This window comes from Nilaparvata lugens, chromosome 10 (assembly GCF_014356525.2).
Source record: "Nilaparvata lugens isolate BPH chromosome 10, ASM1435652v1, whole genome shotgun sequence".
Lineage (NCBI taxonomy): Eukaryota > Metazoa > Arthropoda > Insecta > Hemiptera > Delphacidae > Nilaparvata > Nilaparvata lugens.
The window spans coordinates 30,742,877-30,770,211 of record NC_052513.1 but is presented as its reverse complement, the minus strand read 5'-3'; the positions used below and the strand labels follow the sequence as shown (position 1 = coordinate 30,770,211).

The following is a 27,335-nucleotide window of genomic DNA, read 5'->3' as shown; positions in this document are numbered from 1 at the left end:
ATGTAGAATGTCTCAGAAACCGGTAGCTCTATGGATCGATCAATGCAAGGTGATCTCAGGAAAAAACTGATTGGTTGACGATGATATATAACTGTCAGTGTTGGACGGAAGCATGAGGAAGTTCTAAAAAAGATTTGCAAGGAAATCTTCGATAGCGTGTCTAGATTAGTAGTTGACTTGGAACTAGTGGGTTAATTTCAAAGTAATTTGCGTCCTTTTTATGTGGAGAACTGGATTAGGATATGTTTTGAGACGTCTCTTTGCAAACTGGATAGAATCTTCCGGAAATTCAGAATCAACTGTTTTGGAAATTCAAGTTCGACTTAAATCTTCAAGCTCTAATGTTATCGTCCAATCGAAAAGATACATCTCGAATTATATATTTTGATGAATAATGTAGATCGCACAGGTTGTTTGTATCTTATTCACTCGAAATTGATACAATATTACTTATAACGATGCAATACGAGAAAATACAGCACAATAATCTATTTGGAAGGAATATTTCTCATTCATTGGATAGAGCAAACAATATTCTAAATACATATTCAAATTACATACATGCATACATTCAATACATATTCAAATACATATTCTAAATATAAGTTTTTAAGAATAGCTCTATCCAGACCTCTTACGAATTTAGTAGGGTACATAGAGCTTATTCGCACTATGATCAATAATTCTAGAATAGTTCATTCAAATTTTTTATTATGATTCTACGAAAAAAACAAAATTAAAAAAGTTTGAAAAATGATTTGGATCAAATAAACGCATATGTATTTCCAAAACAAGACCAACATGAATCTATAGAATGAGAGCCTCAAAGGTATGATAATTATGAAAACTGGTTGAAAGTGACTATTAAACGATTCGACCTTGAGCAAAGTCTTTGAGACTAGGATATTTACTATGATGTGGGCTGTTTATCCAGTTTATCAGCATAGAAGACAACGTGAATGTTGTTTCATTGGAAATGGTTTGTGTTCGCGAGTCCCATAATATTTAGCTCGTTAGTAATAAGCTACCTTATCTATGAAGTTAGAATATGATTCATGAAATAGGTATTCCATTCTTGGAAATTTACTATTCCATGGTATAATTCAATGCCTTATCATCAATTAAACGATGAACGGACCAACAAGATTTCATTAGTACGTGTAAGATGATAATTTATTCTTTACTTTGAACTTGAGATATGATCTTGATGATGTAAGAATACCAATGGATAAGGGTGAATTATGGACAGAATAATGGAGGAAGAGTTTAGATTGAAAATAAACATCCGAAAGACCAAAGTGCTAATATGTTGCAGGACAGGAGAGAACAGCTCAGCAGTAAAGCTAAGGAATGAGGTAGTAAATGAAGTGAAGGAGTTCAATTACCTGGGTAGCAAAATCACAAGTGATGGAAGAAGCTGCAAGGACATTGCCAGCAGAATTGCCCAGGCTAAGATTGCCTTCAATAAGAAGAAAAATCTATTCACCTCAAAAAACATAAGTCTCGACGTAAGAAAAAACATGTTGAAAACGTATGTATGGAGTACTGCAACATATGGAAGTGAGGCGTGGACAATGGGGGTGAGAGAGGAAAGAAGATTGGCTGCATTCGAGGCATGGTGCTACAGAAGAATGATGAAGATCAGTTGGAGAGATATGATTACAAATGAGCAAGTTTTTGAAAGAGTGGGAGAGAACCGGAACTTCTTGAAGTGGATCAAGCAAAGAAGAGCACAGCTGATTGGCCACATCATCAGACGTGACACTCTACTGACAAGGATAATGGAGGGAATGGTTGAGGGAAGGAATATGAGAGGAAGACCTAGGCTGGAGTATATGAAACAATTGCTACGGGATATGAGATGTGGATCATACTACGAGCTGAAGCGGAAAGCGGACGACAGAAAAGCATGGAGAGCTGCTGCCAACCAGCCCTACGGCTGTTAACCCAAGAGAGAGAGAGAAGGGTGAAATTTTTATAATTTATAGCATTTCAAACAATCACTCACTCATAGATCAATAATTTAACATTCTTAGCACTATTATGGGGTGATACAATATGTGAGAACTTTCAAAAATGAGCTGTATATGCTTTTTAAATCATGCTTCTCCCATGCCATGACTCATTCATTTGTTCTCCTTTCCATTAACATTTAATGTTTCATTGGTTCACATGATTATTTTAAATTGACATTCTGGTGATTCACATCATAAATTTGAACAGCTTAATTGTTGACCATTACTCGGTCTTGTTAGTGATACCTCGATATCATGATTAGTTTTGGTAATCATTTCCCAGTCAACAATCAATTTGAGAAATTTTATGCATTGTTTCTACTCGACAATATTCCATTGAAACTAATGTTTCATGGAACTGAAATGATTGATTCTTGTCCAACAATTAAAACTACTTTTTGAGAATTTGATGAAAACTTCCCAAATGAGTTTGATCCTCTACAAAGATACGGAAATAGTTAGACCATTAATTTTTGACTTAATTTCTTGTTCCAAGTTTCTATTAGTTGTTGAGAGACGAACTCAAATTCAAACCTGAAAATTAGATGTTTGAAAAAAATTAAAGTACCAGTTTACAACTTACAACAACTAAGGATGAACACGTTTTATGGGATTGCTAAACTTGTACCAAGACCTGTTTCTGTATTCAACCTTAGAAGGAATAGCTGGCCCATTTGACTATCATTACATGATAATAATACCTTTTACTACTTTTATGCCTCACTGGCTCTTACTGAATTAGTGAATTTCGGTTTCTTTATTTTATTACTCTACTTTTTATGGTGTCCGGATCACGGTGTTTATTCGAATCAATATGGTAAATGGAGGACAAGAAATAGAAAGAGTCAAATGATAAATAAATAATCCGTTTTTGAATTATTATTAACGACACTACAGTCTAAAATCTTTGAATATTAGTTATTAAAACTAGTATTCTTTCTTCTTCTTTCTTTTCTTTAGTACTCAGTGTGGAGCGCTTTCGGATTTTCAGAATCCATTTTCAACACTTTTTCAACACATTTTCAACACTAGAATCCATTTTCAAGTATGTTGAAAATGGATTGTAAAAATCCGAAAGCGCTCCACACTGAGTTTTAATAACTAATATTCAAAGATATTAGACTGTAATGTTGTTGATAATAGTTCAAAAACGGATTATCACTCGCAGTTCGTCATGGATAATGAAATAGATGAGTAAAAAAATGATGATAAAGTTTAGCCTCGATATAGTACATCTCAAAGGACCGCTCAATAGTATACTCTAATGAGGTCTGTATTACAACGCCATGTAACTATATTGAGGCTCCACTGTATCACAATAGAGGTCACGCACATGTTTGGCATGATGCTCTGCGTTTCTGACGTTATTTCACATGCTTTCATTCACCTTTTTTTTAAAGTGAAGTGAAGTAAGATTTCAATATATTTTTGCTAGTAGTAATTTGAAGCCCCGGTTGGTCTTTCAAGTACTGATTCACTTGGATGTGCGTGCATACATTATTTATGAACACTACCGTACCAAATACATAATAATTTTATTTATTAGTAGACTCATATAGATACTTCAGACGGGTTTTTTTGCACAATCCCCGAGAAATAAGGAAAAATTTTTGCGCAAATCCCCCTCCCCCTCCCCCTCCCCCTCTGCGACCCCCTCTCCTCCCCCTCTCCCTCTCCTTCACCCTCTCCCTCTCCCTCTCCCTCTCCTTCTCCTTCTCCCTCTCCCTCTCCCTCACCCTCTCCCTCTCCTTCTCCCTCTCACAGTGAGGACGAGGGGGAGGGAAAAAAAAATTTCCCTTTTTGGAGGAAAAATTCCCTACTGTCAGATTAAAGTGAATCCATCTTTATACTGTCAAATTAAAGTGAATCCATCTTTCTACTGTCAGATTAAAGTGAATCCATCTTTATACTGTCAAATTAAAGTGAATCCATATTTCTACTGTCAAATTAAAGTGAATCCATATTTCTACTGTCAAATTAAAGTGAATCCATACTTCTACTGACAGATTAAAGTGAATCCATATTTCTACTGTCAAATTAAAGTGACTCCATCTAATGCTATACTGACAGTGAGAGTCAACCTTGGAAGATATGCTCAAATTATTCTCTCAGTCAGATCTTACTTCAGCATCATGAATCTCTAAGAACCCTATTCAACTTATACTGACAGATTAAAGTGAATCAATCCCAGTCTAGTATAGATAAGAAACTCTTTTGTAGATGTGCTAAAACCCTATTACTCTTTAAGTTTCTCGTTCTAGAGTTAGTTGCAAGGATCTTTAAATGCAAGGATATTACTTTAAATGCAACCCTAAAATCTTTAAATGCAAAGTGAATCCATCTTTATACTGAGTGAATCCATATTTCTACTGTCAAATTAAAGTGAATGCTAAATGAGTGAAAAAATAATTTCCCTTTGAGGGAAAAATTCTCTACTGTCAAATTAAAGTGAATGCTAGATGAGTGAATCCATCTTTATACTGTAAAAAGTGATTGGTTTGCTTTCCACCCGACAGTTAAGAAAAATTTCACAAATTTATATTGAAATTTTCTATGTGCTGTACAAACTGCAGGCGTTGCTTTTTAAGTGTGCTCTCCGAGAATATCTATAGTAAATTTAGTACGAACAAGCATTCCAAAAATATTTATAGATATTCTCAGACCTATATCACTTGGGGTATCAACATCATCAATATCGGTGCAGTTCTCTTAGGAAAATTCGATTTCCACTGACATTAAGTTCCCACGAGCGTGAAAGAAAACTTTTAAGTTTATGCTTGTTTAAGACTAGAGAATACTCATTGGGCAAGTTGATAACCTCTTTAAAGTCTCCTTCACTATCAATTATGTGTATGCAAATTTCACCACTATCAGGAAATGTGACATTGGTTACAGTATACCAATCGTAAGCCAAATGGTCAAAACCCCAATTTGCTTGTGGGTCTGCATCAATTGAAAATTCATTAAAGCTTGTGCAATCGAAATAAGCACTCATCTTATCAGTTCGAACGTTTCAAAGCAAATGACACCTTCTGTTGCTGCAATTCGACGCGTGCTATACTTTCCTTATCTAATGTGATGTCCAGCAATGCTTACAATGCTTACTGCTCGTTATAGATTTTCTTTTGGGGCTAATACAAACCCAGCATATTGACCAAGACCCATTTTCGATGTAATCAAATCTCCCACCTGTTCCTCAGTCAAATTATGTTGTTTAGCTTCTATCCAATTCATATTAAAACTAACTTTTGCGTAATTCCTTACAATATCGTAGGCCATTTTGTGAATGAATAATTTTAAATAATCTATAAAAGCGGGTGAACATTGCAGTCTCATCACAGTATCTTTTTCAGAATTTGTAATCAAGGTTGTTAGTTCATCATTAACCTTTTTAACAGCAAGATCCAATTCATCTTTCTTAATAAAATCTTTTAAATCAGTTTTTTGTGCATATTGCTCAGTAATTTGTTTAATCAGACCATTAACAGCATCCTTTGTAACGAATTGTTTAATCCCATCAAAAATAGTAGCTTTTATTGCGTCTGCCATTCCAGATAATCTTTTTTCAAATTCTTCCTTAGTTATATTTTTACTAGTCAATTTCTCCAAAACAGTATCTAAATATTTATTATCAATTACTGACGGTTGTGTTTCATTTACTTTAGTAAAAATTTCTGTACTAAGCTGTTTCAGTTTAGTGTTAAGATAGTTTCTGTCCAAGATCTCTAAATTTTTAATTTTATCAGAAATGGCTTTCAATTTTTCGTCCAAATAAGATTTATCAACCTTATTTTTGTCAATACTAACCAACTGGGTTGAAAAGGTATCTGATAAATTTTTCACTTCTCCTAATGCACTCTGTAGAGTTTGTGTTCTCTCTATGATAACTTTATCAATATTTGCACTAAAATTCTGTAATGAACTTTTAACAGCTTCACTGATTCCCTGCTGATTTATTGAATCAATTATAGTCTGTGTTATGACATCAATATTACAGGAAACCTCAGCAGTTGAAGCGGTAGCAGTAGGTGTTTCAATCCGTCCGAATCGATGCAAGGTCATCGTGACACTAAATAATTAGTTTTGCTTCTCTGAGCTCTTCTAGTATAGATGAAATCTCAACATCATGAGCAGAATTCCCAGAAGCTTTTGAGGAATAGAGTAAATTTAATCTTTCCACTAGTTCATCAAAACTATCAAAGTATTGGTAATTTCTTTCATGAGAAATATTTTTTGCAAAATTCAACAAACCTTGTCCCTTCTTTTTAACAAGTTTTTTACTGGGAAATAATTTCTGAATCAATTGCGATTTAATTCCATGATTACGTTTAACATAACCTCTTCGATCTAAATGTACGCCAGTAAGTAATAAGATATGTTTGTACTTGTCAAGGTCATCATTATTATAAAGATTTCTGTTTGGTCTCGCTTTGAATAATAATTCGAGTAATCCGCAAGTTAATTGAATTCTTTCTTTATCAACATCTATATATCCATTATCAAATATTACCTGTATATCACCGATATAATACTTTTCACTTTGATCTTTGTATGAAACTCCATAAGTAATTGAATTATTCAACTTTTCCTTATGAAGCACTGTTAGGTATTTGCTCAACAAATCATTGATTCTGCTAGCACCAACATCATCATCATCATCATCACCATCCTCCTCTCCCTCTTCCTCATCTTCATACTCATCATCATCATCTTCATTATCAATTTCCATACTCTCTTGTTCCTCTTTTACTTCTTCCTTTTTTACATCATGATTAGAATGTAATGTAGATTTGGTTTTTCCCAATTCAATTATAGGTTCAATTAATGGCGAAAGAGATTTCCTATTGAATTCATCCGTTCGTTTTTCAAAATTAATAAGGCTTTTATGCTTGTCACTAATCACCTTTCGTAATGTCTTAATCGTTTCTATTAATTCTCCTTCCTGTTATTTACTAAGCTATTTCCTCTCCTCTTCCTCCCCCTCCTCCTCCTCCTACTCTTATGTGTTTTAGACAACATGACTGTACAAAGAATTAATCTCTACTGAGGGGAAAGTATCGTGTCCAGTGAATCCCGATATTTTCCTTCCTTTATAGTACATTCTTTTAAAATTGTAAGAAAGTTATGCGGTTTACGATTCCAAACTGTATGACAAAGTTTACTGAAATCTTTATAAGACATATCTCCTCCAACATGATCTCTGTGAATTAATTTGAGACTCAATAAATCCATCTTAAAAATAATAATCATATTTGCGTTATCTCTAGTGAAATGTTTCTGTGTGGCACCATAACTCTGAATTAAATATGCAGTATCAATATTACGATGACGACCCATTGTAAAATATTCTCTAATCTGTGGCACATTACTCAGTTGCAAGTCATCAAAAATTACCAAGCTATATTCAGGGATTCGGTTTGGATGGGGAATTTGACTCACATCATCTTTCATGTGAAATCCGATATTTTTCAAACCTGCAAATACCTGTTTTAAAAAGACATATTTTGGTTGATATAAACTTTTACTAAATAAGTAAATGTGCTTAAATTTTAAACCATTTTCAGCAAATACTAAATTAAATAAGAGATTTGTTTTTCCTCCAGCACTAGGAGAAATTATTAACATTCGCGCATTGTGAGGTAGCAGATTCCCATTTTTACAAAATGTAGGCTTTTCTTTATTTGTAATTAAGGTATCAAAGTTAACAATTGGTAATTGGCTCATGATTACAAACGTACAGAGCGTGATCTGATAAGCCACTGAATAGTTAGAACAATGACCGAGGTCATGATGACGCTACTTGTGTGAGAGAGGCGTTTCCCAGAGATTGGAATGCAGAGCAACACTCTCCACCTCCTCTCCACATCATCAGACAGATTATGGATTCTTATATTACGAAATGAGAACCAATGTTAAATAATACTTCTAATATATTTTCAACAAATGTACATCATGATATTTACAATAGATTATTTACAATTGATTACAAAACTATTTTTCATCTAATAATTGATCTTTACTAATATAGCTAGGTTTAGAAAATCCAATCCATTTCACTAACAATCCTTTTTTATCACGTTTTAATATTTTTTCAATCAAATACACTTGTCTCTCCGTTTCGTTTAATTGCGTTTTTTTAATTTCTTCTGCATAAAACCGCCCACTAATTACTCCACCGTTTAGATCTCTCAGTGAGTAGGTTATAGGTTTGGAAGGAAATATAGAATGAATCACAAAATACTCTGCGCTCCAGTTTATGTTATAAGATTTATCGAAAAATAATCGTTTCTTCGAGATTCGCACGATATCGCCTAGCTTAAATTTTGGTTTTGAATTTTTCAATTTATATCGTCTATTGAATGCAGAATTCAATGACGATAAAACATGTGTACGATCTTTTTTCCCCACATCTTTAGGTTTCATTCTAATTGAACTGTGCACTGTAGCATTATAATTTTTAACTAAACTGTCTAGATTGGTTAACCAGTTTTTTGTTCCGTGCTCAGTTAAATATCTATAAATTTTTGCTTTAAGTGTTCTAATCAGCCGTTCAACTATGGAGGCTTTCTTATCGGTAAAAACATGGTAATGTTTAATACTATATTTATCTAATAATGCTTTAACTTTTGAATTGAAGAATTCTGTTCCCTGATCTGTTTGGAACAGCTTAATGCCCTTATTTTTAGAAATAATTGGTTGGAGAGCGTTAAATACAGATTGACTTGTCTTGTCTTTTAATGGTACACAATATGCAAATTTTGTGAAACAATTAATAACAACTAAGATATATTTATAACCCTTATTAAAACGTGATAAACTTATCATTTCAATAAGGTCTGCTTGAAGGAGATCTTTTTCACTTTTCAGTTCATACTTGCGAGTGGGATAGTTCACACGCGGCACGCTATGAAGCTCTAAAGCTAGCTTAGATCTAATAATATTCATGATATTTACAACAGACAAATCAAATTAGTGGTGTTGGATGATTGTCACAGCACATACTGATCAATCAGTTGAAGTGTTGAGACTATAATGACCGAAAGGGAGAGTATTCAGACCATTTTCTTCAATGTATCTTTTATCGTCATAAGGACTCAAACAAATTTTTGCACATTCGACCTGAAACATACTATGGTTATAGGATCTTAACATACTAAATTTTTCTACATGTACACTACGTTCAAACAATGATTTCTTATACAAATTAAAATTAAGTTTTCTACATTTAACCGATGACTTTACTCCTTTTGCTACTTGAGAATTTGAAAGGATTTGAAATGTACTTGTCTAATCGTTTTTCGTCTGTAATAATTTTAACATTAATGTGTTTCCGAACTGATTGTATAGTCTTACCAAAACAAAGATTACAACATGCCTTAAAGAAGGATATTTCAAATTTATTTTTCGCGTTCTGTCTATTCCGGATATTGAAGTCGATGTAGCTTTTCAGCCAGGGAGATTGGGAAAAACTAATGACGCGATGTACTTTCAATAATTTCAAACCGAGCTGAAGGTAGAATTTTAAATTGACATAGTGTACAATGTACTTTTCACGGTTAAAAAGTGTGTTCATGAGTTTTCTGGTCACTCCCTGACCGTTCTCATTTGTCTGATACTCAGACAGCAATTCCCGCAGGGGAGTTAAGTGTAGCGGCGCGAGAGGGAAGCTGGCATGTTTATCGTGTGAATCTTTCGGGTACTCGAGATTGCATTCAATTATGTAACCAGTTCCTGAATTGCTGTCCAAATTCGCGAAATCAAGTTTGGAAATTTCTTCCTCTGTGAGGAATTTGAAATTCCCAAAAGGGAGGGGTCTGCTCATAGCATCCGCATAAAGAGAATTAGCATCCACGTAAAGGAGATAATTAGACGGTTTTGAGGGATCGTATGTCTCAGGTAGATGTTTATTATTCGCCTCACAATAACGTTTACCGATAAATGAGACCCCGCCTCTCATTCCCGCTTCGAACATGAGATGCATGTCCGGATCTGTAAGTAATTGCAATTCGACTTTAGTGTACTTCAACATGCAATTCCAGGTGAAGTCCGCGAGGGAAAGAAAATGGGTCACATCGAGGCCGTATGAGGAAAAAAGCGTAGACCTCATAGATTCAAATACTGTTGCTAATAACATAACGTCCAAACATAAATAAAAATCGTGATATTCACCCAGATTTTTCAGCTTGAATGTTGAGAACACTCTTTGCGCATGCTCATATTCTTCGCGAGACAGAGGTGTATCAGTTAAGTCGTTATGAAAACATTCAATGGGAGGGAGCGATGTTTCCGCGAATTTTTCGGGACAGCTCATGTACGAGTAGGGATATACTCCTTTTTTCAACAAGAGCTGTCTGTGTTCGCGAGGTGGATCATGAAACACCGAAAATAATCTTTCGAACTTCTTTTCCATGTCTGTACTTTCTACCAAATTACGCACCAATACTTCCAAGGATTCAGACATAAACTTGTAGGAATCTAGAAATTTAATTTTGCCTACTGAAAGTGTCAAAAATCTTTCTGACGTATTTGCGATGCAGGAAATTTCTTTTTTACATTTACCGAGCGCTTTCAGGATAAAATGCGAATCAAAAACGGAGAAATTATGGAAATAACACGAAATGTAATCTGGAGTACGCGCTGTTAAATTGCAAGAAACGTGTGCTGCACATAGGTAATTACCGGTTTCGTGCGCGTGGTGACGACATTTAATATCGGTTTCTGAGAACGGTTCAGCACAAAGCCCGCAGTTTACTGAATTTTGAAATTCGCGCTCTTCACTTTCGGTCAAATGTTGCATCGGAATTTCACGTTTCATATCCTCATACAAAATTTCGCCAAGATCTGTAATTTCCTGAAGAAATTTCTCCATGATTTTTTCGTCTAAACTACTCGATCTATGGAGTACAGGTCCGTACGCGATTTCTCCGTTTACATCTATAACAACGAAACAATACCCGCAAGGAATATGCCGCGCCGTTTTCTTGGTGTAACTACGTGTAATTTCATCGGAATCGGAATCATCATCATCATCATCATTATCAATATTCACAACGTATGTTTCTAAATCCGCGTAAATAGTGTACTTTTTCTTCAACGTCGCGCCTAGTTTCTTGAATTTAATTGTCTCTCCGCGTTTAGGATATGAAACGCGCTGAGATTCAAACTTGGAACAAAGTTCCATATGTTTCAACAAATTTGCTTTCCCGTCTACATTTATAGATTTGTTTGATATGAACCGGTGAAAACAGAAATTGCAAATGTGTACTTGACCCTTGTGTTTTGAAAGGTGAGAGAAAAGACGCGATAGCCCGTTTTTCCCGTTCGCGGTATTTACTAAACAATAATGTGTTTTTCCTGCATCGCCTTTCAACATTAAAAGATTAATTTGGTGTTTACGCGTGCGGAAAATGCTTGTACGGTAGGGAAAAAATTTTTTGTTGTCATACGCGATGACGTGAATTGCAATGTCCGGATTGAGTATTTCGAATTTCTTAATATCGCGTGTCGTCACCGGGAAATTTACACCTCGCATATTGAGTCTGTGAGCAAACTTGCTCAAATACTTTACAGTTAAGTCCGCTCTATTTGGTTTCTGATGAAAATATGCGAGGACCGACCACAAAAAACATTTTTCGTCAGAAAGATTTTTGACATTTATAATACATTTTTTGTTTTTCAAAAACTGGGGTGTTTGAATGAAACTGGATGTGTATATAGGATTATATTTAATCACGTTCACATCCAGTGATTCAATTTTCTTCAACACCCATCCAGACCCATGTCTTACGAAATTTTCGAAAGACATGATGATTTTTCTCACAGCCAAGAAAAAATGCTCATTAAAATCTTCATAGTTCTCAAGCACGTTTAGCGCTATGTTGGAGTAACTATGTAGATTTATTAGAGATGAAACAGACTCATCAACCTTGTCATCCAGCACCACTAATTTATACAATAAAACGTTAAGCACTATGTACCACTTAACATTTGCATCATACCGTGCCGCATGCTCCCTAATTATCTCGAAAACTCGAGTTTTCGTCCTCTCAAGCACACTCTCAATGTCAATATCCTCGTCCTCAAAACTGATGCGATGGCGAACTGCGCTTGAATTGATCCCACGAAGTCTGCGTTCCCTCGGCATGATACTGAAAAAACAAAAGAATAATGATCAGGATGACATAGGCAATAGTATGTGTAAAGGAATGTAATTCACAATCAGTTGTGAATTGACATTCACGATGTTATCACAAGGACAGATAATGTTACATGAAAGATTGAGATTATTAACATTCGATAAAAAATGGACAAAAACTAGTCAGAATTTGTCGGCAGAAAATATGGCGAAAGACGGTTTTGTATTCGCAAGTGAACCGGATATTGTGCGCTGCGTATTTTGTTCAGTTTGTATAGGAGATTGGGAGCAAAATGATGTTGTAGCCAACGAACATGCAAAGTTTAGCCCAAATTGTAGAAGGAAAGGAAATATAACAATTGAAGATGAGAATTACGATAATAATATTCTACGATTATATGAAGAAAGATATTTATCATTTACTAATATGCCAGAAGATTTATCTGTACAAGGAGAGTGGTTTGAAAAACTACCTCCACACCATCTACATTGTTACATTTGCAAACCATTAACTGATAGAGCAGACTATTTTGCAAGAAATGGTTATTTCTTACATAACTATCACTATCTACAATGTGTGTTTTGTAAATATATTATCGTTGAACCATTTGAAAAAGTAATGCATACACCGTTTTGTATATATTATGCTGATGAGTCTAAGACAAAAGACGCTCATCATACAGATGAGGCGAAAAAATCACAAGCATGCAGTATAATGTAGAAGGTTTTTTATCCTCCGAGGACAAACACTGTGCTCGGAGGAGAAAAACTGTGCTCGGAGCACAATTTTCCTCCTCGGAGGAGAAAACTTTAAGTAAAAATGAACTTACATGTGTTGATGGTGCGTGAATCTCCTCGAGTGTAGAGGTGTAGATAGCGGTCTATGGTAAGATAGCGGTCTTTGGTACAGGTGTAGATAGCGGTCTATGGTACAGGTGTAGATAGCGGTCTATGGTACAGGTGTAGATAGCGGCCTATGGTATGATTGATTCCCTCACGAGAGCACAACTGCTTATGAGACCGAGTAGTGAGGTGAGAAAATGCTGTGAAAACAATGAAACCAAACTGTAACCAAATATATATTATAAAGTACAATAAATTATCGCTAGAGTGTGCTTTTCATAATAATAATAAGCTAGAGCAAGCTAATCTGTTAGTAGTGATCTTGTCTTTGCTGATACAACATCAAGCTACTGTACTGAGATGGATCAGTGGAGTCTGAGTTAAAGTCTTCAGATTTGTGCGTTCAATTCATTATAGATAGACATTTTGAATACCATTCTGTTCCTTTAGAAAAAATGTTCGGACATTTCATCTAAAGGAACAGAATAGTTTTGGACTGTGCCTGTTGTTCTACCCGATCATATTCATATGATTTGTAATTATATCAACGAATAAATAAATAAAATCGTAGGCAGACAATTGAAAAATTACAAGCTTTGAGTAAACTGGAAAATTACATGCTGGTAAACCTCATGATCACAAACAGAGAGGTATGCATAGAATTCAATGTAATAACAAAAATGAGCCTTGAAAAACATTCAAAATTGTTATGTATTTTTTAATGCTGTTTGTAAAAAAATGTTTATTTGTGGTCTAGATTCCATCATAATAGGTGAGTGACGATCGCATTGATAGCCCAATCTTTGTAAGTATAGTATCTCATTAATTAAACTGAATTACAAAATATACATAATATATTGAATTATATCAAAGATCTTCATTTATTTACTTTATAGATTATACCCTGTACGTGGTTTATGAGAGGGATTATAGTGAGAAATTAATTATGCTGGTTTGCTTCTCATAAATCTAATTATAACAAAAGTTTTGCATAACTCTCTGGTGAACCTTAATTGATTATCATTTTTTAATTGATCTTAATCGGCTTTATTCATTAGTTTTATGAGGAACAATACAGTAATTAATATTTATTTTACAGTTTTTAGTGCTTTTTTGTCAATTCGGATCTTAATCTTTCTAAATTCAAAATCAATTGTTTCATGTGTCTGTTTCAACGTGGAAATTAGTGAAGAATTGAAAAGTCGCATGTGCATAACCTTTATTTGGACAATTTATTTTATGAAATTGGGATGAAAAGAAGTTTTGGACTGTAGTCTGGCAATAATTACACAGTCTATCAATAGAATTAAGAAGGTTATAATAGAAAACAATGCTCATTTAACAAAAGAACAATTAAATAAACTTATCTGGAATTTTTTACGAGATTCTTCAGATGAAACAGGCTTAGAACAAGATTGACAAAGAAAGATCAAAATCAAGTATGTGTGCAATATTGTAAATAAATGAAATGCATCTTTCTGGTTGGTTAAATATTAAAATGTCTCATTGATGATAGAAAACACTGTCAAGATTCATGTTTGAAAAATGAGCTCCTCTTACTTCCTTGTTGAAGGATCTAACATGGAGAACAATATTGTCCTTCGAGAAGAGGAAAATTTAAGTAAAAATGAACTTACATGTGTTGATTTGACGAAATGAAATAATCGGATAGGCTCTCTCAGCTAGCTCCTCAGCTATGATTTTCTCGATGCAGGTAAGGTTCCTTCATGAGAGCACAACTGCTTATGAGTTGTGAGGTGAGAAAATGCTGTGGAAAAACAATGTAACCAAACTGTAACACTAAATATATATTATAAAAATCAATTTAGTGTTATTTCACAAAAATATGAGAATGTAACAAAAATTTTTACTTACAATCAATAATGTTAGCGGTGACCTCTGTGGAGTATGCAGTGCTCGCCAATTGTGATAGCCCTCCTCGGCAGCTAGTACGTGTAGTGCACTCAATCACTCTCCAAGTTGCATTAAGTGATAAGAAATGTGTTTTTATATATAGCTTGATGTACGCACAAGCTGACATCGCTCGGTCGCTCACTCACTCAAGGCCGGGCAACGCCCTCCCGACCTTCACAAGGCCGTCTCGAGGAGCAGAATGGATTCACTTCAACTGGCAGTATAGGAAGGCTGGATTAAAAAGGAACTCACGACTGATTTCTCTTTCGTAATAGAGGAAAAAGCGGCAACGTGCCAGGGGGCTCGAGTTGGGTGCAAGCCACATATAAAGTGAATAATATGGATTCATTTCAACTGGCAGTATAGGAAGGCAGGATTAAAAAGGAACTTTGGATTGATTTCTCTTTCGTAATAGAGGAAAAAGCAGTAGCGAGAATAGAGATAACGCATGGGGCCATCTGTTTTTTTGACTGCTAGTAGTAGCGAACGGTCGATCATAGTGGAGAACAATTCTCTATTCTCTCTTTACTCCTCATTCGTAAAATGCTGTGCTCCGCTACGCGGAAAGAGCCATTTTACGGATGACGAAGTAAAGGAGAGCAAACTCAACACACATGGCTTTTGTAATAGAGGAAAAAGCGGCAACGTGCCAGGAGGCTCGAGTTAGGTGCAAGCCACATATAAAGTGAATAATATGGATCCACTTCAACTGGCAGTATAGGAAGGCAGGATTAAAAAGGAACTCACGATTGATTTCTCTTTCGTAATAGAGGAAAAAGCAGTAGCGAGAATAGAAGATAACGCATGGGGCCATCTGTTTTGACTGCTAGCAGTAGCGAACGCTCGATCATAGTGGAGAACAATTCTCTATTCTCTCTTTACTCCTCATTCGTAAAATGCTGTGCTCCGCTACGCGGAAAGAGCCATTTTACGGATGACGAAGTAAAGGAGAGCAAACTCAACACACATGGCTTTCGTAATAGAGGAAAACGGCAACGTGCCAGGAGGCTCGAGTTGGGTGCAAGCCACATATAAAGTGAATAATATGGATTCACTTCAACTGGCAGTATAGGAAGGCAGGATTAAAAAGGAACTCACGATTGATTTCTCTTTCGTAATAGAGGAAAAAGCAGTAACGAGAATAGGAGATAACGCATGGGGCCATCTGTTTTTGAAATGCAATCTGAATAGATGAATTCAAAGTATTATTCCAAATTAATAGAAAATTTCCATTTTTCTTTTAGATAGTGTAATGATTAATTAATTAACTTTAGTTAATGTTCAACCATTGAGTTGAAAGGTAATGACAATGGTGGTATGTAAGAGAAAGCAAAGTGGAAGAAAACGGGGGAGAGGCTTCTTAAGCTCGGCGGCGAAAGTACTTAAGGGGGCGGCAGGGACTGCTACAGGTATTACTTCAACTATTTTAAATAAATTGATCGATGTAACACCCTTTGAAATCCCAATAGCACCTGGGTACCAGTATTGCGGACCAGGAACGAAACTTGAAAAGCGATTAGCACGTGGAGATCCTGGAATAAACAAACTTGACCAGGCTTGTAAGGCCCACGATATAGCATATTCACTAAATAGTGATAATTCTAATCGAGCCAAAGCTGACAGAATTCTAGCGAACGCAGCGTGGGAAATTTTTAAAAATCCGAAAACTCCCCTAGCCGAGAGAGGTCTCAGTTACCTTGTTACGAATGTAATGAAAGCTAAAAATTACTTTGGTGGTTCTTTGAGAAAGAAGAAGAAGAAGAAGAAGAATGAGAGGAGAAGTTATAGTAATGATATTAGACGCAAGGCTATAGCTCAGTTGAAACAACATATAGCAGGTAAAGGGTATTATTTGAAGCCGTACCCCCCGCTTAGTGGTGGGCGACTTTTAATTCCACCCCCACCCCCACCATCATCATCATATGGTGTGAGTTTATTCCCTCAAGTTAAGAAACGTAGAACAACAAAGAAGAGGTCAAAGAAGAGCAAGAAAAAACCATGAATATTGAAGGAGAATTGAGTAACTATGATTTAATGGATTGGGCTAGCTTATTACAAATTCGTTTAAGAGGAATATATATGCTAGATGCATTACCCAAAAAAATTCTAAAAAACGAAAATGCGATCGTGAATTTGGACAAGCACAGCCAACCGGGGACACACTGGATTGCATATAAGAAGGTAGGAAGTAATGTATGGTATTTTGATCCAATTGGAAATTTACAACCTCCATACGAATTGGACAAATATTGGAAAAAAGAAAATGGAGTAAATATATTTTATAATTTGGATCACTTGCAACCATTAGATAGTGATATTTGTGGCCATCTCACGTTATTGTTTCTTGCAAATCAGTTGTAATTAAGTGTTTGTGTTGAACACACAAGATGGTCGTTATAACGTTAAGATCAAAGTCAAGTAACCTTTACGAACATTTACAAGAAATTATAGAATTGGACAAAAATAGTGAATGGGAAATTGGTCTGATTAATTTTTGTAGTTACAATAGTATAGCAAATGTAAACAAAGGAACAAATTCTAGCTTCAAATATGGTGATAAGTTAATCTTGTTGGATACCGGTGCATATGAGCTTGAGGATATTATAAAGTCTATAAAGCATAAATTGAACTATGATGAGAAGAAGAATAGACTTATTATACGTGCAAATGCAAATACTATGAAGATTGAAATTTATTCTGATAAGCCTATTGATTTAACACGTTCTGATTCGATTGCTAAGATACTAGGTTTTGATAATGTAGTTTTACAAGCAAATAAATGGCATTATTCCAAACATCTGGTTAACATATCGAGCATTGATGGTATTCTTGTTGAATGTAATTTAGCATGTGGCAGTTACTTTAACGGAAAAGAAAAACATATAATCTACGAATTTTTGCCAAAGGTTCCTAGCGGTTATTTAATAAATGAAGTACCCTCTCCAATTATTTATGTACCTTTGAATACACGTCGAATTCAAACTATTAATGTAAAGGTAACAGACCAGAACGGATCGTTTATTGATTTCCGCGGAGATACAATTACAATTAGACTACACATACGTGAAAAACAAAAGTAATGGGATATCTTATTTTCAACCCGCGTACGCGTAGTACGTGTACGCATAATCAAGTCATTAGAGAAAAGGTCGCGATAGCGTCAACATCTAGTAAAAGCAATAGGGCGTTATCAGCTAAAAGTGCGAGAACTTTGGAAAGATTAGGTTTTATAGTTAATTGGCGACATGTCAGGTGCATCAATTAGTGATATTCTGGATGTGGAGACAGAGCTTCAGTTTTATAATGACATAACCAAATTCCAGTTTCATACACATACAGTTTATTCAGGACAAGAAATAAAAAACTCTGATGAAGCTCGAATTGGAATAAATTCATTGGATGTTTATACTTTACCTTGCAAATCATTTATATTAATTGAGGGAACGGTGAGCTGTACAAAACCAGCAGCGCCTGCGATTACAGTAGCAGGAGAGGCAACTCAACCGGCTGGTGCGCCCATTGCGGCAGACTATAAATTAAGCAGTAACATAGTGGGCAACCTTTTTGATGAAATACGATACGAATTAGCAGGTCAACAAATTTCCAAATCAAGATTAATTGGTTTAACTTCTACAATTAAAGCTATTCTTGTGAAGAACGCATCTGATAAAAACACATATCATTTAGCTGGTTTTGATAGAGCAGGATATGAGCTAACAGATAATAAATTCACTTTCTGTGTGCCGTTGAAATTAATCCTTCCATTTTTTGAAGATTTTCAAAGAATAATTTTAAACTTGAAACAAGAGCTTGTATTATTGAGGTCGCCCTCAGACCTCAATTGCGTCGAGTCTGCAACCGGTACAGAGGTTAGTGTAAAAATTACTAAGCTCCAATGGCGGATGCCCTACATTACTTTAGAAGATCATGTGCGATTGAAATTTTTGAGACTGCTCGATGCCGACACTCCACTGAAATTAAGTTTCCGCCATTGGGAAATTTGTGAATTACCAAATTTGCAAAATTCACTTGTTCATTCTTGGTCAGTACGCACAACATCGAATTTTGATACTCCAAAATATATTATAATTGCATTTCAAACTGATCGAAAGAATAAAATTAAAAAATCAATATCTAATTTTGACAGCTGTAATATTTACAATGTTAAAGTATATTTGAATAGTGAGTATTATCCATACGAAAATCTGCTAGGTAAGAAGGAGGTTTTATACCGGATGTTCCTGGATTTCGCACCCTCGTATTATAATCATTCAATCAATAGCGAACTCGGAACAGAAATCGATTTTAAAACGTTTTGTGAATCAACACCGCTGATTGTTGTAGATTGTTCACACCAACCAAGTCATTTGAAATCATCGACAGATGTTCGTATTGAAATGGAATTTAATAGTGCAGTACCTGCAAATACTTCCGCGTATTGCGTTTTAATTAGCGATCGTGTGATGGAGTACACGCCACTCACGAGCATGGTGAAAGAAGTTCAGTAATTTGTTGATAGAGTGCATCACTGCAGGTTATATAAGGTGTGTACTGCACCAAATGTAAGCCATTATCAGTTTTACCTTTGAACAGGAATCATGTCCTATTCTTTGTGTTCTGATTTCTACAATGGAAAGGAATTACAGTGTGTTTATTGCTCGCATGCACTGAGACTGCATAAAGCTCGCACGTGTTGTCTGTCTGCAATTATTGATGAAGAAAGACCGTTTAATTACTCTATAATAGTGCCAGCCTACACATAGTTTTACTACTCGACAACGATGGATCCGGCAAAGTGGTTAGCTGCTGAAAACGAATTGGAAGTGAGGTTAAAAAACTGCATAGACTGGTATGATGAGTGTGAAAGTGCAATTCAGAAATCATCTAGTGAAAATTATAGTTCGGCGAAACAATTAAAGGCTATTTTTCTAAGCACAGTTAATTTGAACGATATAAAAGACTATTTGTGCTATTACCGTCCATACAATTTGTCTGTAGATAAATTGATTAAAATTGAAGATGAAGTTATGATGTATTGTTGTAGTGAAATTTTTTAATTCAGATATTTCCTCGAACATTTTGGTTTAGTATCAGTGTAGACTTGATTGAGTGAGCACGCGAGAAACGCCCCCTCAGACACAACTGTTACAGCTTGACCTTATCAAGAGATACGCCCCCTCAGAGCCAACTCTGTTACAGCTAAGGAATCTACCTTATTGTTCATAACATAATCGAGGTCATGCAGTGTTTTAGCTTTGCTAAATTCAAAAAATTATCTCGCCTCTTGATGACAATTTCATTCAATGAATTTGATTCTATTGCAAAAAATATTAAATTTTCAACAGGATACCAAGGCGATGATTTACCGTTAACAAAAACAGAAAATGTACATTTTCCAATTTTATCTGAGATTTTCGAATTATTGAACATACTAGATACAGGTCATCTACATTATTGTAGTGCAAATGATTTCTCAACTATTGTTACAAATACCGATGAACTTTGGAAATGCTTGTATGACATTGCAGATAAAAAATGTAAAAGATCAACTTAGATCATTCTGTTAAGACATCAATAGAGCTGATACCCCAAGTGATATAGGTCTGAGGATATCTATAAATATTTTTGGAATGCTTGTTCGTACTAAATTTACTATAGATATTCTCGGAGAGCACACTTAAAAAGCAACGCCTGCGGTTTGTACAGCACATAGAAAATTTCAATATAAATTTGTGAAATTTTTCTTAACTGTCGGGTGGAAAGCAAACCAATCACTTTTTACAGTATAAAGATGGATTCACTCATCTAGCATTCACTTTAATTTGACAGTAGAGAATTTTTCCCTCAAAGGGAAATTATTTTTTCACTCATTTAGCATTCACTTTAATTTGACAGTAGAAATATGGATTCACTCAGTATAAAGATGGATTCACTTTGCATTTAAAGATTTTAGGGTTGCATTTAAAGTAATATCCTTGCATTTAAAGATCCTTGCAACTAACTCTAGAACGAGAAACTTAAAGAGTAATAGGGTTTTAGCACATCTACAAAAGAGTTTCTTATCTATACTAGACTGGGATTGATTCACTTTAATCTGTCAGTATAAGTTGAATAGGGTTCTTAGAGATTCATGATGCTGAAGTAAGATCTGACTGAGAGAATAATTTGAGCATATCTTCCAAGGTTGACTCTCACTGTCAGTATAGCATTAGATGGAGTCACTTTAATTTGACAGTAGAAATATGGATTCACTTTAATCTGTCAGTAGAAGTATGGATTCACTTTAATTTGACAGTAGAAATATGGATTCACTTTAATTTGACAGTAGAAATATGGATTCACTTTAATTTGACAGTATAAAGATGGATTCACTTTAATCTGACAGTAGAAAGATGGATTCACTTTAATTTGACAGTATAAAGATGGATTCACTTTAATCTGACAGTAGGGAATTTTTCCTCCAAAAAGGGAAATTTTTTTTCCCTCCCCCTCGTCCTCACTGGGAGAGGGAGAAGGAGAGCGAGAGGGAGAGGGAGAGGGAGAGGGAGAAGGAGAAGGAGTGGGAGAGGGAGAGGGAGAGGGAGAGGGAGAGGGAGTGGGAGAGGGGGAGGAGAGGGGGGCGCAGAGGGGGAGGGGGAGGGGGAGGGGGATTTGCGCAAAAATTTTTCCTTATTTCTCGCGGATTGCGCAAAAAAAACCTGTCTGAAGTATCTATATGAGTCTACTTTTATTCATTTATTTATTCACAATTATCACAAGATCGTCAAAATTTGAGTTTCACTCAAATGACACGTGACATTAACTAACAGGTGGCACAAATCTAATAGCAAGGTAATTTATTCACATGTGCACATGTTAATGTATTATAATCCGTGCTACAATTGTTGATATGAAGAAACATTCATACTAGGAGAAAATCCTTCCACCTAAAGACACATTTTGTAGGTTTCAGCTAATTAACTCTTTTGCTTCAAAGCATTTGATATGAAAAAACATTTATACGATGGAATAGCATTTTGTCTCCCATTTGAGAACGGTGGACCTTTCAGAAATCTCTGAACAAGGACAGACTTGTTTTTTGGGCAAGTGCTCAGAAAAAAAAGAACGCTGTAACATTTTGGCCTACTATACTGGAATCCTTGCAAAGACATTTCCAGAAGTAGTATTGATATAGACGTATTCCAAAGCAGATTGAGTCGAATTTGAATGAAGTAGAAAAAATCTGATAACTTCTTCAACTGACATTCGATGTTTTTAATTTTCTATTGAATTTGACTCAGGATTTTATGTCAATCTTTTCATGGTTTGTCTAGCTGCAAGAAGAGTGTCATTGATTGATGAATATTTTACCTGTAACGAAGCTTAATGCGCTTTTTTGATGTGGTAATATTTCTTTGTGGTGTGAAGAACTATATAAGAAGACATTTTATTCAACTTTTATTCAAATTTAGTTTACAAAGCTTACATAATTCTTTTCAGGATCAAATTCTCTATAATTTTTATTGCGAAAAATTATTTGTTTACTGGTCATTAAAGAAATTTATTGGGCATCAAACGTAGAAGTCTGTGTTTTTCTACTTGGATTTTTTGCATATTTTAACTTTTTTCTCAAAAACTACTCACACTACAGCTTCCAGACTAGTGTTATTAAATTTTTCAGATATTTTTCCATATGAATCCACCATACGTTTTTTTTTTTTAAATAGTCCCCAAACAATTCAGCATCGGTGTATTTCACCAGTGGAACTGAATTCTGGGCGAAATCTTTCACTCTGTATAGCTCGCTAATGAAGCGTTTATGGATATATGTTCATAAGTACTTTTTTCTTATTTTTATCTCTACTATCACATATCAAATTATTTCACTATAATTAAGAATCACTCTGTATAGTATATACTATATACTTAGTATATTATTAATATACTATTTAATTAGCGTCAATTCGCATTGTGGATGATAATCAATCATGAATGTCTGATGCAACTCAGAACAATTTTCAGAAATCCTGAGGAAATTTATGCAAAACACATCAACATTGAGACTCTCACTTTCAAAATCAACCTTCCACTCCCAAAATCAAAACCAATTGTATGGCAAATACATCATCCTTGGATTTCGAATTTCAAAACACAAAATGAATCATTGGAATATCCAAATTTTTTATGTTTTTTTATGGAGATAAAATTCGTTTTTCATTAATTTGTACAAGAGACTCATTTGTTCTGAACTAATCAACTGACAGCACTGCAAGACAATAAGAGAATAGAAATTACGCAACAATAATTCAATGCAGGCCTATATTATTCGAGAGTAGAAGTTCAAGGTCTTTGAAATCGTACATGATTGAATTTTTGCAGTGGACACAGGTATTTTGCTTTATGATCGAATCCACAATCACCTCACAGTTCCCTGAGTATCAATTCAACCATAGAGAGAGCTTGGAAAAGCTTATTATGCTTTCTCTATTATATAACTCAAGAAAATATGTCTGTTAACACGATTGTGTAGGATATACTATACTGTTCTGACCAATTCATACCAAAACATAATCAAGCCTCAACTCTCTTTCTGAATTCATTTTCGCCACTATTTTACAGGTGTTTTCTGCACTCCACTCTCATACACTCGGAAGCTCTCTCATACACTCGGAAGCTCTCTCATACACAATATTCTCTTATTCTTATTACACGCTTATTCTTCTTACTGACTGACAGATGGCATAAGATTAGTAGTCTACTATTGCTTTCAAAATGCCTGAACAGTGTTGCTCCGGATCTGAGTTAGGAAGAAGAAAAAGCAAAAAGATTCGTCACAGACTTTCATAGTGGACACTGACGTTGCTTAGACCGTCTACTCTACACACAGGTAACATAGTGGCAGCCACTAGACCTGGCCATTAGAGGCGGCTACTAAATTTCAGTCTATTGTGCCTCTAAGAAGGGCTTCATACGCTTATTCTTATTACACGCTTATTCTTCTTACTGACTGACAGATGGCATAAGATTAGTAGTCTACTATTGCTTTCAAAATGCCTGAACAGTGTTGCTCCGGATCTGAGTCAGGAAGAAGAAAAAGCAAAAAGATTCGTCACAGACTTTCATAGTGGACACTGACGTTGCTTAGACCGTCTACTCTACACACAGGTAACATAGTGGCAGCCACTAGACCTGGCCATTAGAGGCGGCTACTAAAATTCAGTCTATTGTGCCTCTAAGAAGGGCTTCATACGCTGCTAATGTCACTGTGTGATGTCAGAGAAAACTTCTGTACTGTTCTAGAAATTCTAAAAACTTCTAGATAGTCTATCCTGAGATGATGTGTGTGTGATCTCCATGTGTGAGTCCAATAGTGCCACTCAGGCGGCTGCTAGTGGATGCTCCTATTGGCTATCTCTGCACGGGGTTCAACTCCAGTTCAAAAATCATCATCATCATCATCATCATCATCGTCATGAATTAGGCTTTTCAAGCCTGTTCCGGCGTCCATCTCTTCCTCGGTCTACCAATACTTCTTCTGCCTATTGGCTTGTGGAGTAGGGCATTCAATGGGAAACGGTCTTCAGGCATTCTAAGGACATGATCTGACCACTTATTTCTGATCGAGTGATTGCTCCGCATACCAGGTTGAATTTTGATATCTTTTTTTGGACATCCTGGTCGTTCAAAATTAGAACTCATAATATTATCAACGTGAAATCATCTTTTAGTCTACTTTGAGGAGGTTTTCTGCAATAGAGTGATTTATTGTTCAAATAATTATCGTTTAGATCACTCAATTGATACAGTCATAAGTAGATAGCATAAACAACCTCATGATTCATCAATATTATGATGGTAATTTCTCAAAAAGAGACATTTAACATTGATAAATAATCTATCAATATTCCAAATAGTATTTGACACACGTTTTGTGTTGCAGAAAGCAGGAAAATGACACAATCACAAGTGGACGCCATGAACAACTTCATCAACGGCGAGATCAACAACAAGAAGGAGCCGCTGTGCACCCTGAGCACCATGGAGCTGGAGAAAGACACCACGGTCTGCGCCACTGGACTCGTCAAGGATGCCATCACTCGCCTCAATGCTAGCACCGAAATGTTGGCTGATGATATCAAACAGGTGAGCACTAGAGAGTAGCTTCAGGTCGGAATTCACTCAAAGTTGTAGGCTAATTCGTTTAATTTTCTTATAATTAATGAGCTATTTTGGCTGAAATGAGCGGATCAACAAATATGTTTTTCTCTAGGGTGATGTTTGATTCGATAGTTTGGAATTCACGTATCGTAGGAAGAACCCAACACCGTAGGAGTATTGATCTCCCATCAGCATCCCTCTCATTATCACCGCTAAATTAATTAAGGCTCATGAGCTATCATGGACTCATGAATCCTAATTCAAAATTCAAATTGGTTCACTGTCAACAACATAGAAAATGTCGCAAAAGCGTTACATAATTTTCACAAAGAAATTGAGAACAGAAATCAATTGAAACGAACGTAACCAAAATGCGAACTCATATACAGCTTAGTCAAATACGGTATGTACTATAAATAATTCATTAGATTAGCTGTCGTGGGTTAAAAGTAGTAGGTTTGAATCCAAACTAGCGAATTTGACAATTTTTGTTGAAATTGAACCTTTTTGTTGAACCTTATGGAGAAAACCTTTGAATAACTTACAATTTCAGGTGGGTTTCAAACTGAAAGTGAGTAATATCAGAGCAAGTTCTTGGTGATCAGCAATTCTTATCACGTCCCTTCAACTGCTGCCTTATATCATCCTTATTTAAAGAGTTTGGCAAATTTACGATAGAACTTGATCGATTTTAATTGTTGGCCTTTTTTGCAAAAATCCATGATGTATTCATGGATTTCATGAAAAATGCCTGGGCCTGACTTAACATTAAACACTGGTGCCTTATTCAAGAGTGTTTAAATGTTTTGAGAGGTTATACTTTTTTGTCTTATACTATGATACTACTTGATTTGTCTACAACTATTATTTGTTTATTCATAAATTTATTCAATGATCTACTTTATTTCCAGGCCGACTACGAGCCAGTACCCACCACAAAACCCCCCGGCGTGGTCAAGAGGGAAATCCAAGATAAGGGAAAACTACTCCTGCAAGTGCTATGGATCCTTATCCAACTGGTTCCCGCCATCTTATACGCCATCTACGTCAAAGTTTTCCCGCCAAAAGGAAAGTCATTGCGTGGAAAAGTCGCTCTGGTGAGTAGTATTTGATTATTCCCTGTTGAAATTATATTTTTGTGTGGTGAATGAGTATGCTCCAAGGGGATTCAAATTATTTTTTTGTTAAAAGGTTACATCAATAACTATAAAATTTATGAGTACGCCTATATCTCTCAAGTAAAGTAGTTGAGAGACACATTCTCACTTTCCATAAAAATACGAGTTCCATTTCACACTAACCGTAACTTTAGCCCTACTTTTTGAGTAAATGTTAATTATTTGTTCTTATAAGAGTGTTCACACATAATGACCACATTGACAGGCTGCAAATGTGCGAATCCTCCCTTGATAATTGAGACATTGTTCTCTCTGCTCAACAGAGTATTAATTCAAAGGGGAGCACATTTCAAGTTGAGCTTCGATAACTCAAAATATCATTCCTCCAATATAATTTCGATGTTAAATTCAGAGGTAGCAATGTTCTGATGGGAGATAGGTGAGATTGTACTTAAAAATGGGACACTATTCTTATCTAAAACAAGGAAAATATCAATTCATGATCATTCTTCTATTCATTTCAGAGATAAAACTTTTGAAGTTAGGATAGTTAGTTCTGCTCAAGACAGCAAAATAGTGGAACAAACAATTTCAAGTAAGGTATTGCTTGTTCAATTTACTACAAGATGAATCAAATAACGACAATGACCTGCCATTATGATATTACTGTATTAGTAGAACAAGCTGTTATGATAATAATAATAATAATAATAATAATACTGATACTCATTATTGTATTAATCCAAACATAGTATTTCATGATTATTATGATTTATAGTTGAATAAAGCATTGACAATATCAATTTCTTATTATACATGAATAATCTATGAATGAAAACCAATATTATTTATTCCGATGGAACTCATCACAAAAAGAAAAAATTAAAACTGACTCTAAATTCATAGGCACTTATTAGATGAACGTGAATGCCGAAGTAAAGCGATAGAAACGATCATAATTATCGTTTATTCCCGAAAATCTCTCCAAATCCGTGATCCCACTCGAACAAAAAGCCTAATCAGCATGCAAAATTCCCAACAGATAATCCACTTGACTTCATCAATTATCTGGATTAAATAGCAGCCTGCAACAAGCACTCTCAACGTTGTTGATTCAATTGCTCTAGCTCGCAAATTGTCCACGCAAACCTATTCATATCACAAATTATCCAT

The 27,335-nt window shown here is 35.3% G+C and overlaps 1 protein-coding gene across 1 annotated transcript in view; it reads left to right on the top strand.

The window, feature by feature from the left end:
- The window catches only part of LOC111050425 (17-beta-hydroxysteroid dehydrogenase 13), a 53,226-nt gene that overhangs the window by 5,931 nt on the left and 19,960 nt on the right, over positions 1–27,335 (top strand). The window contains exons 2-3 of the mRNA XM_022336744.2: positions 24,827–25,029; positions 25,956–26,141. Coding sequence (XP_022192436.2) covers positions 24,838–25,029; positions 25,956–26,141 — 378 coding nt within the window. The 5' untranslated portion in view covers positions 24,827–24,837. The remainder of the gene's footprint in view (positions 1–24,826; positions 25,030–25,955; positions 26,142–27,335) is intronic.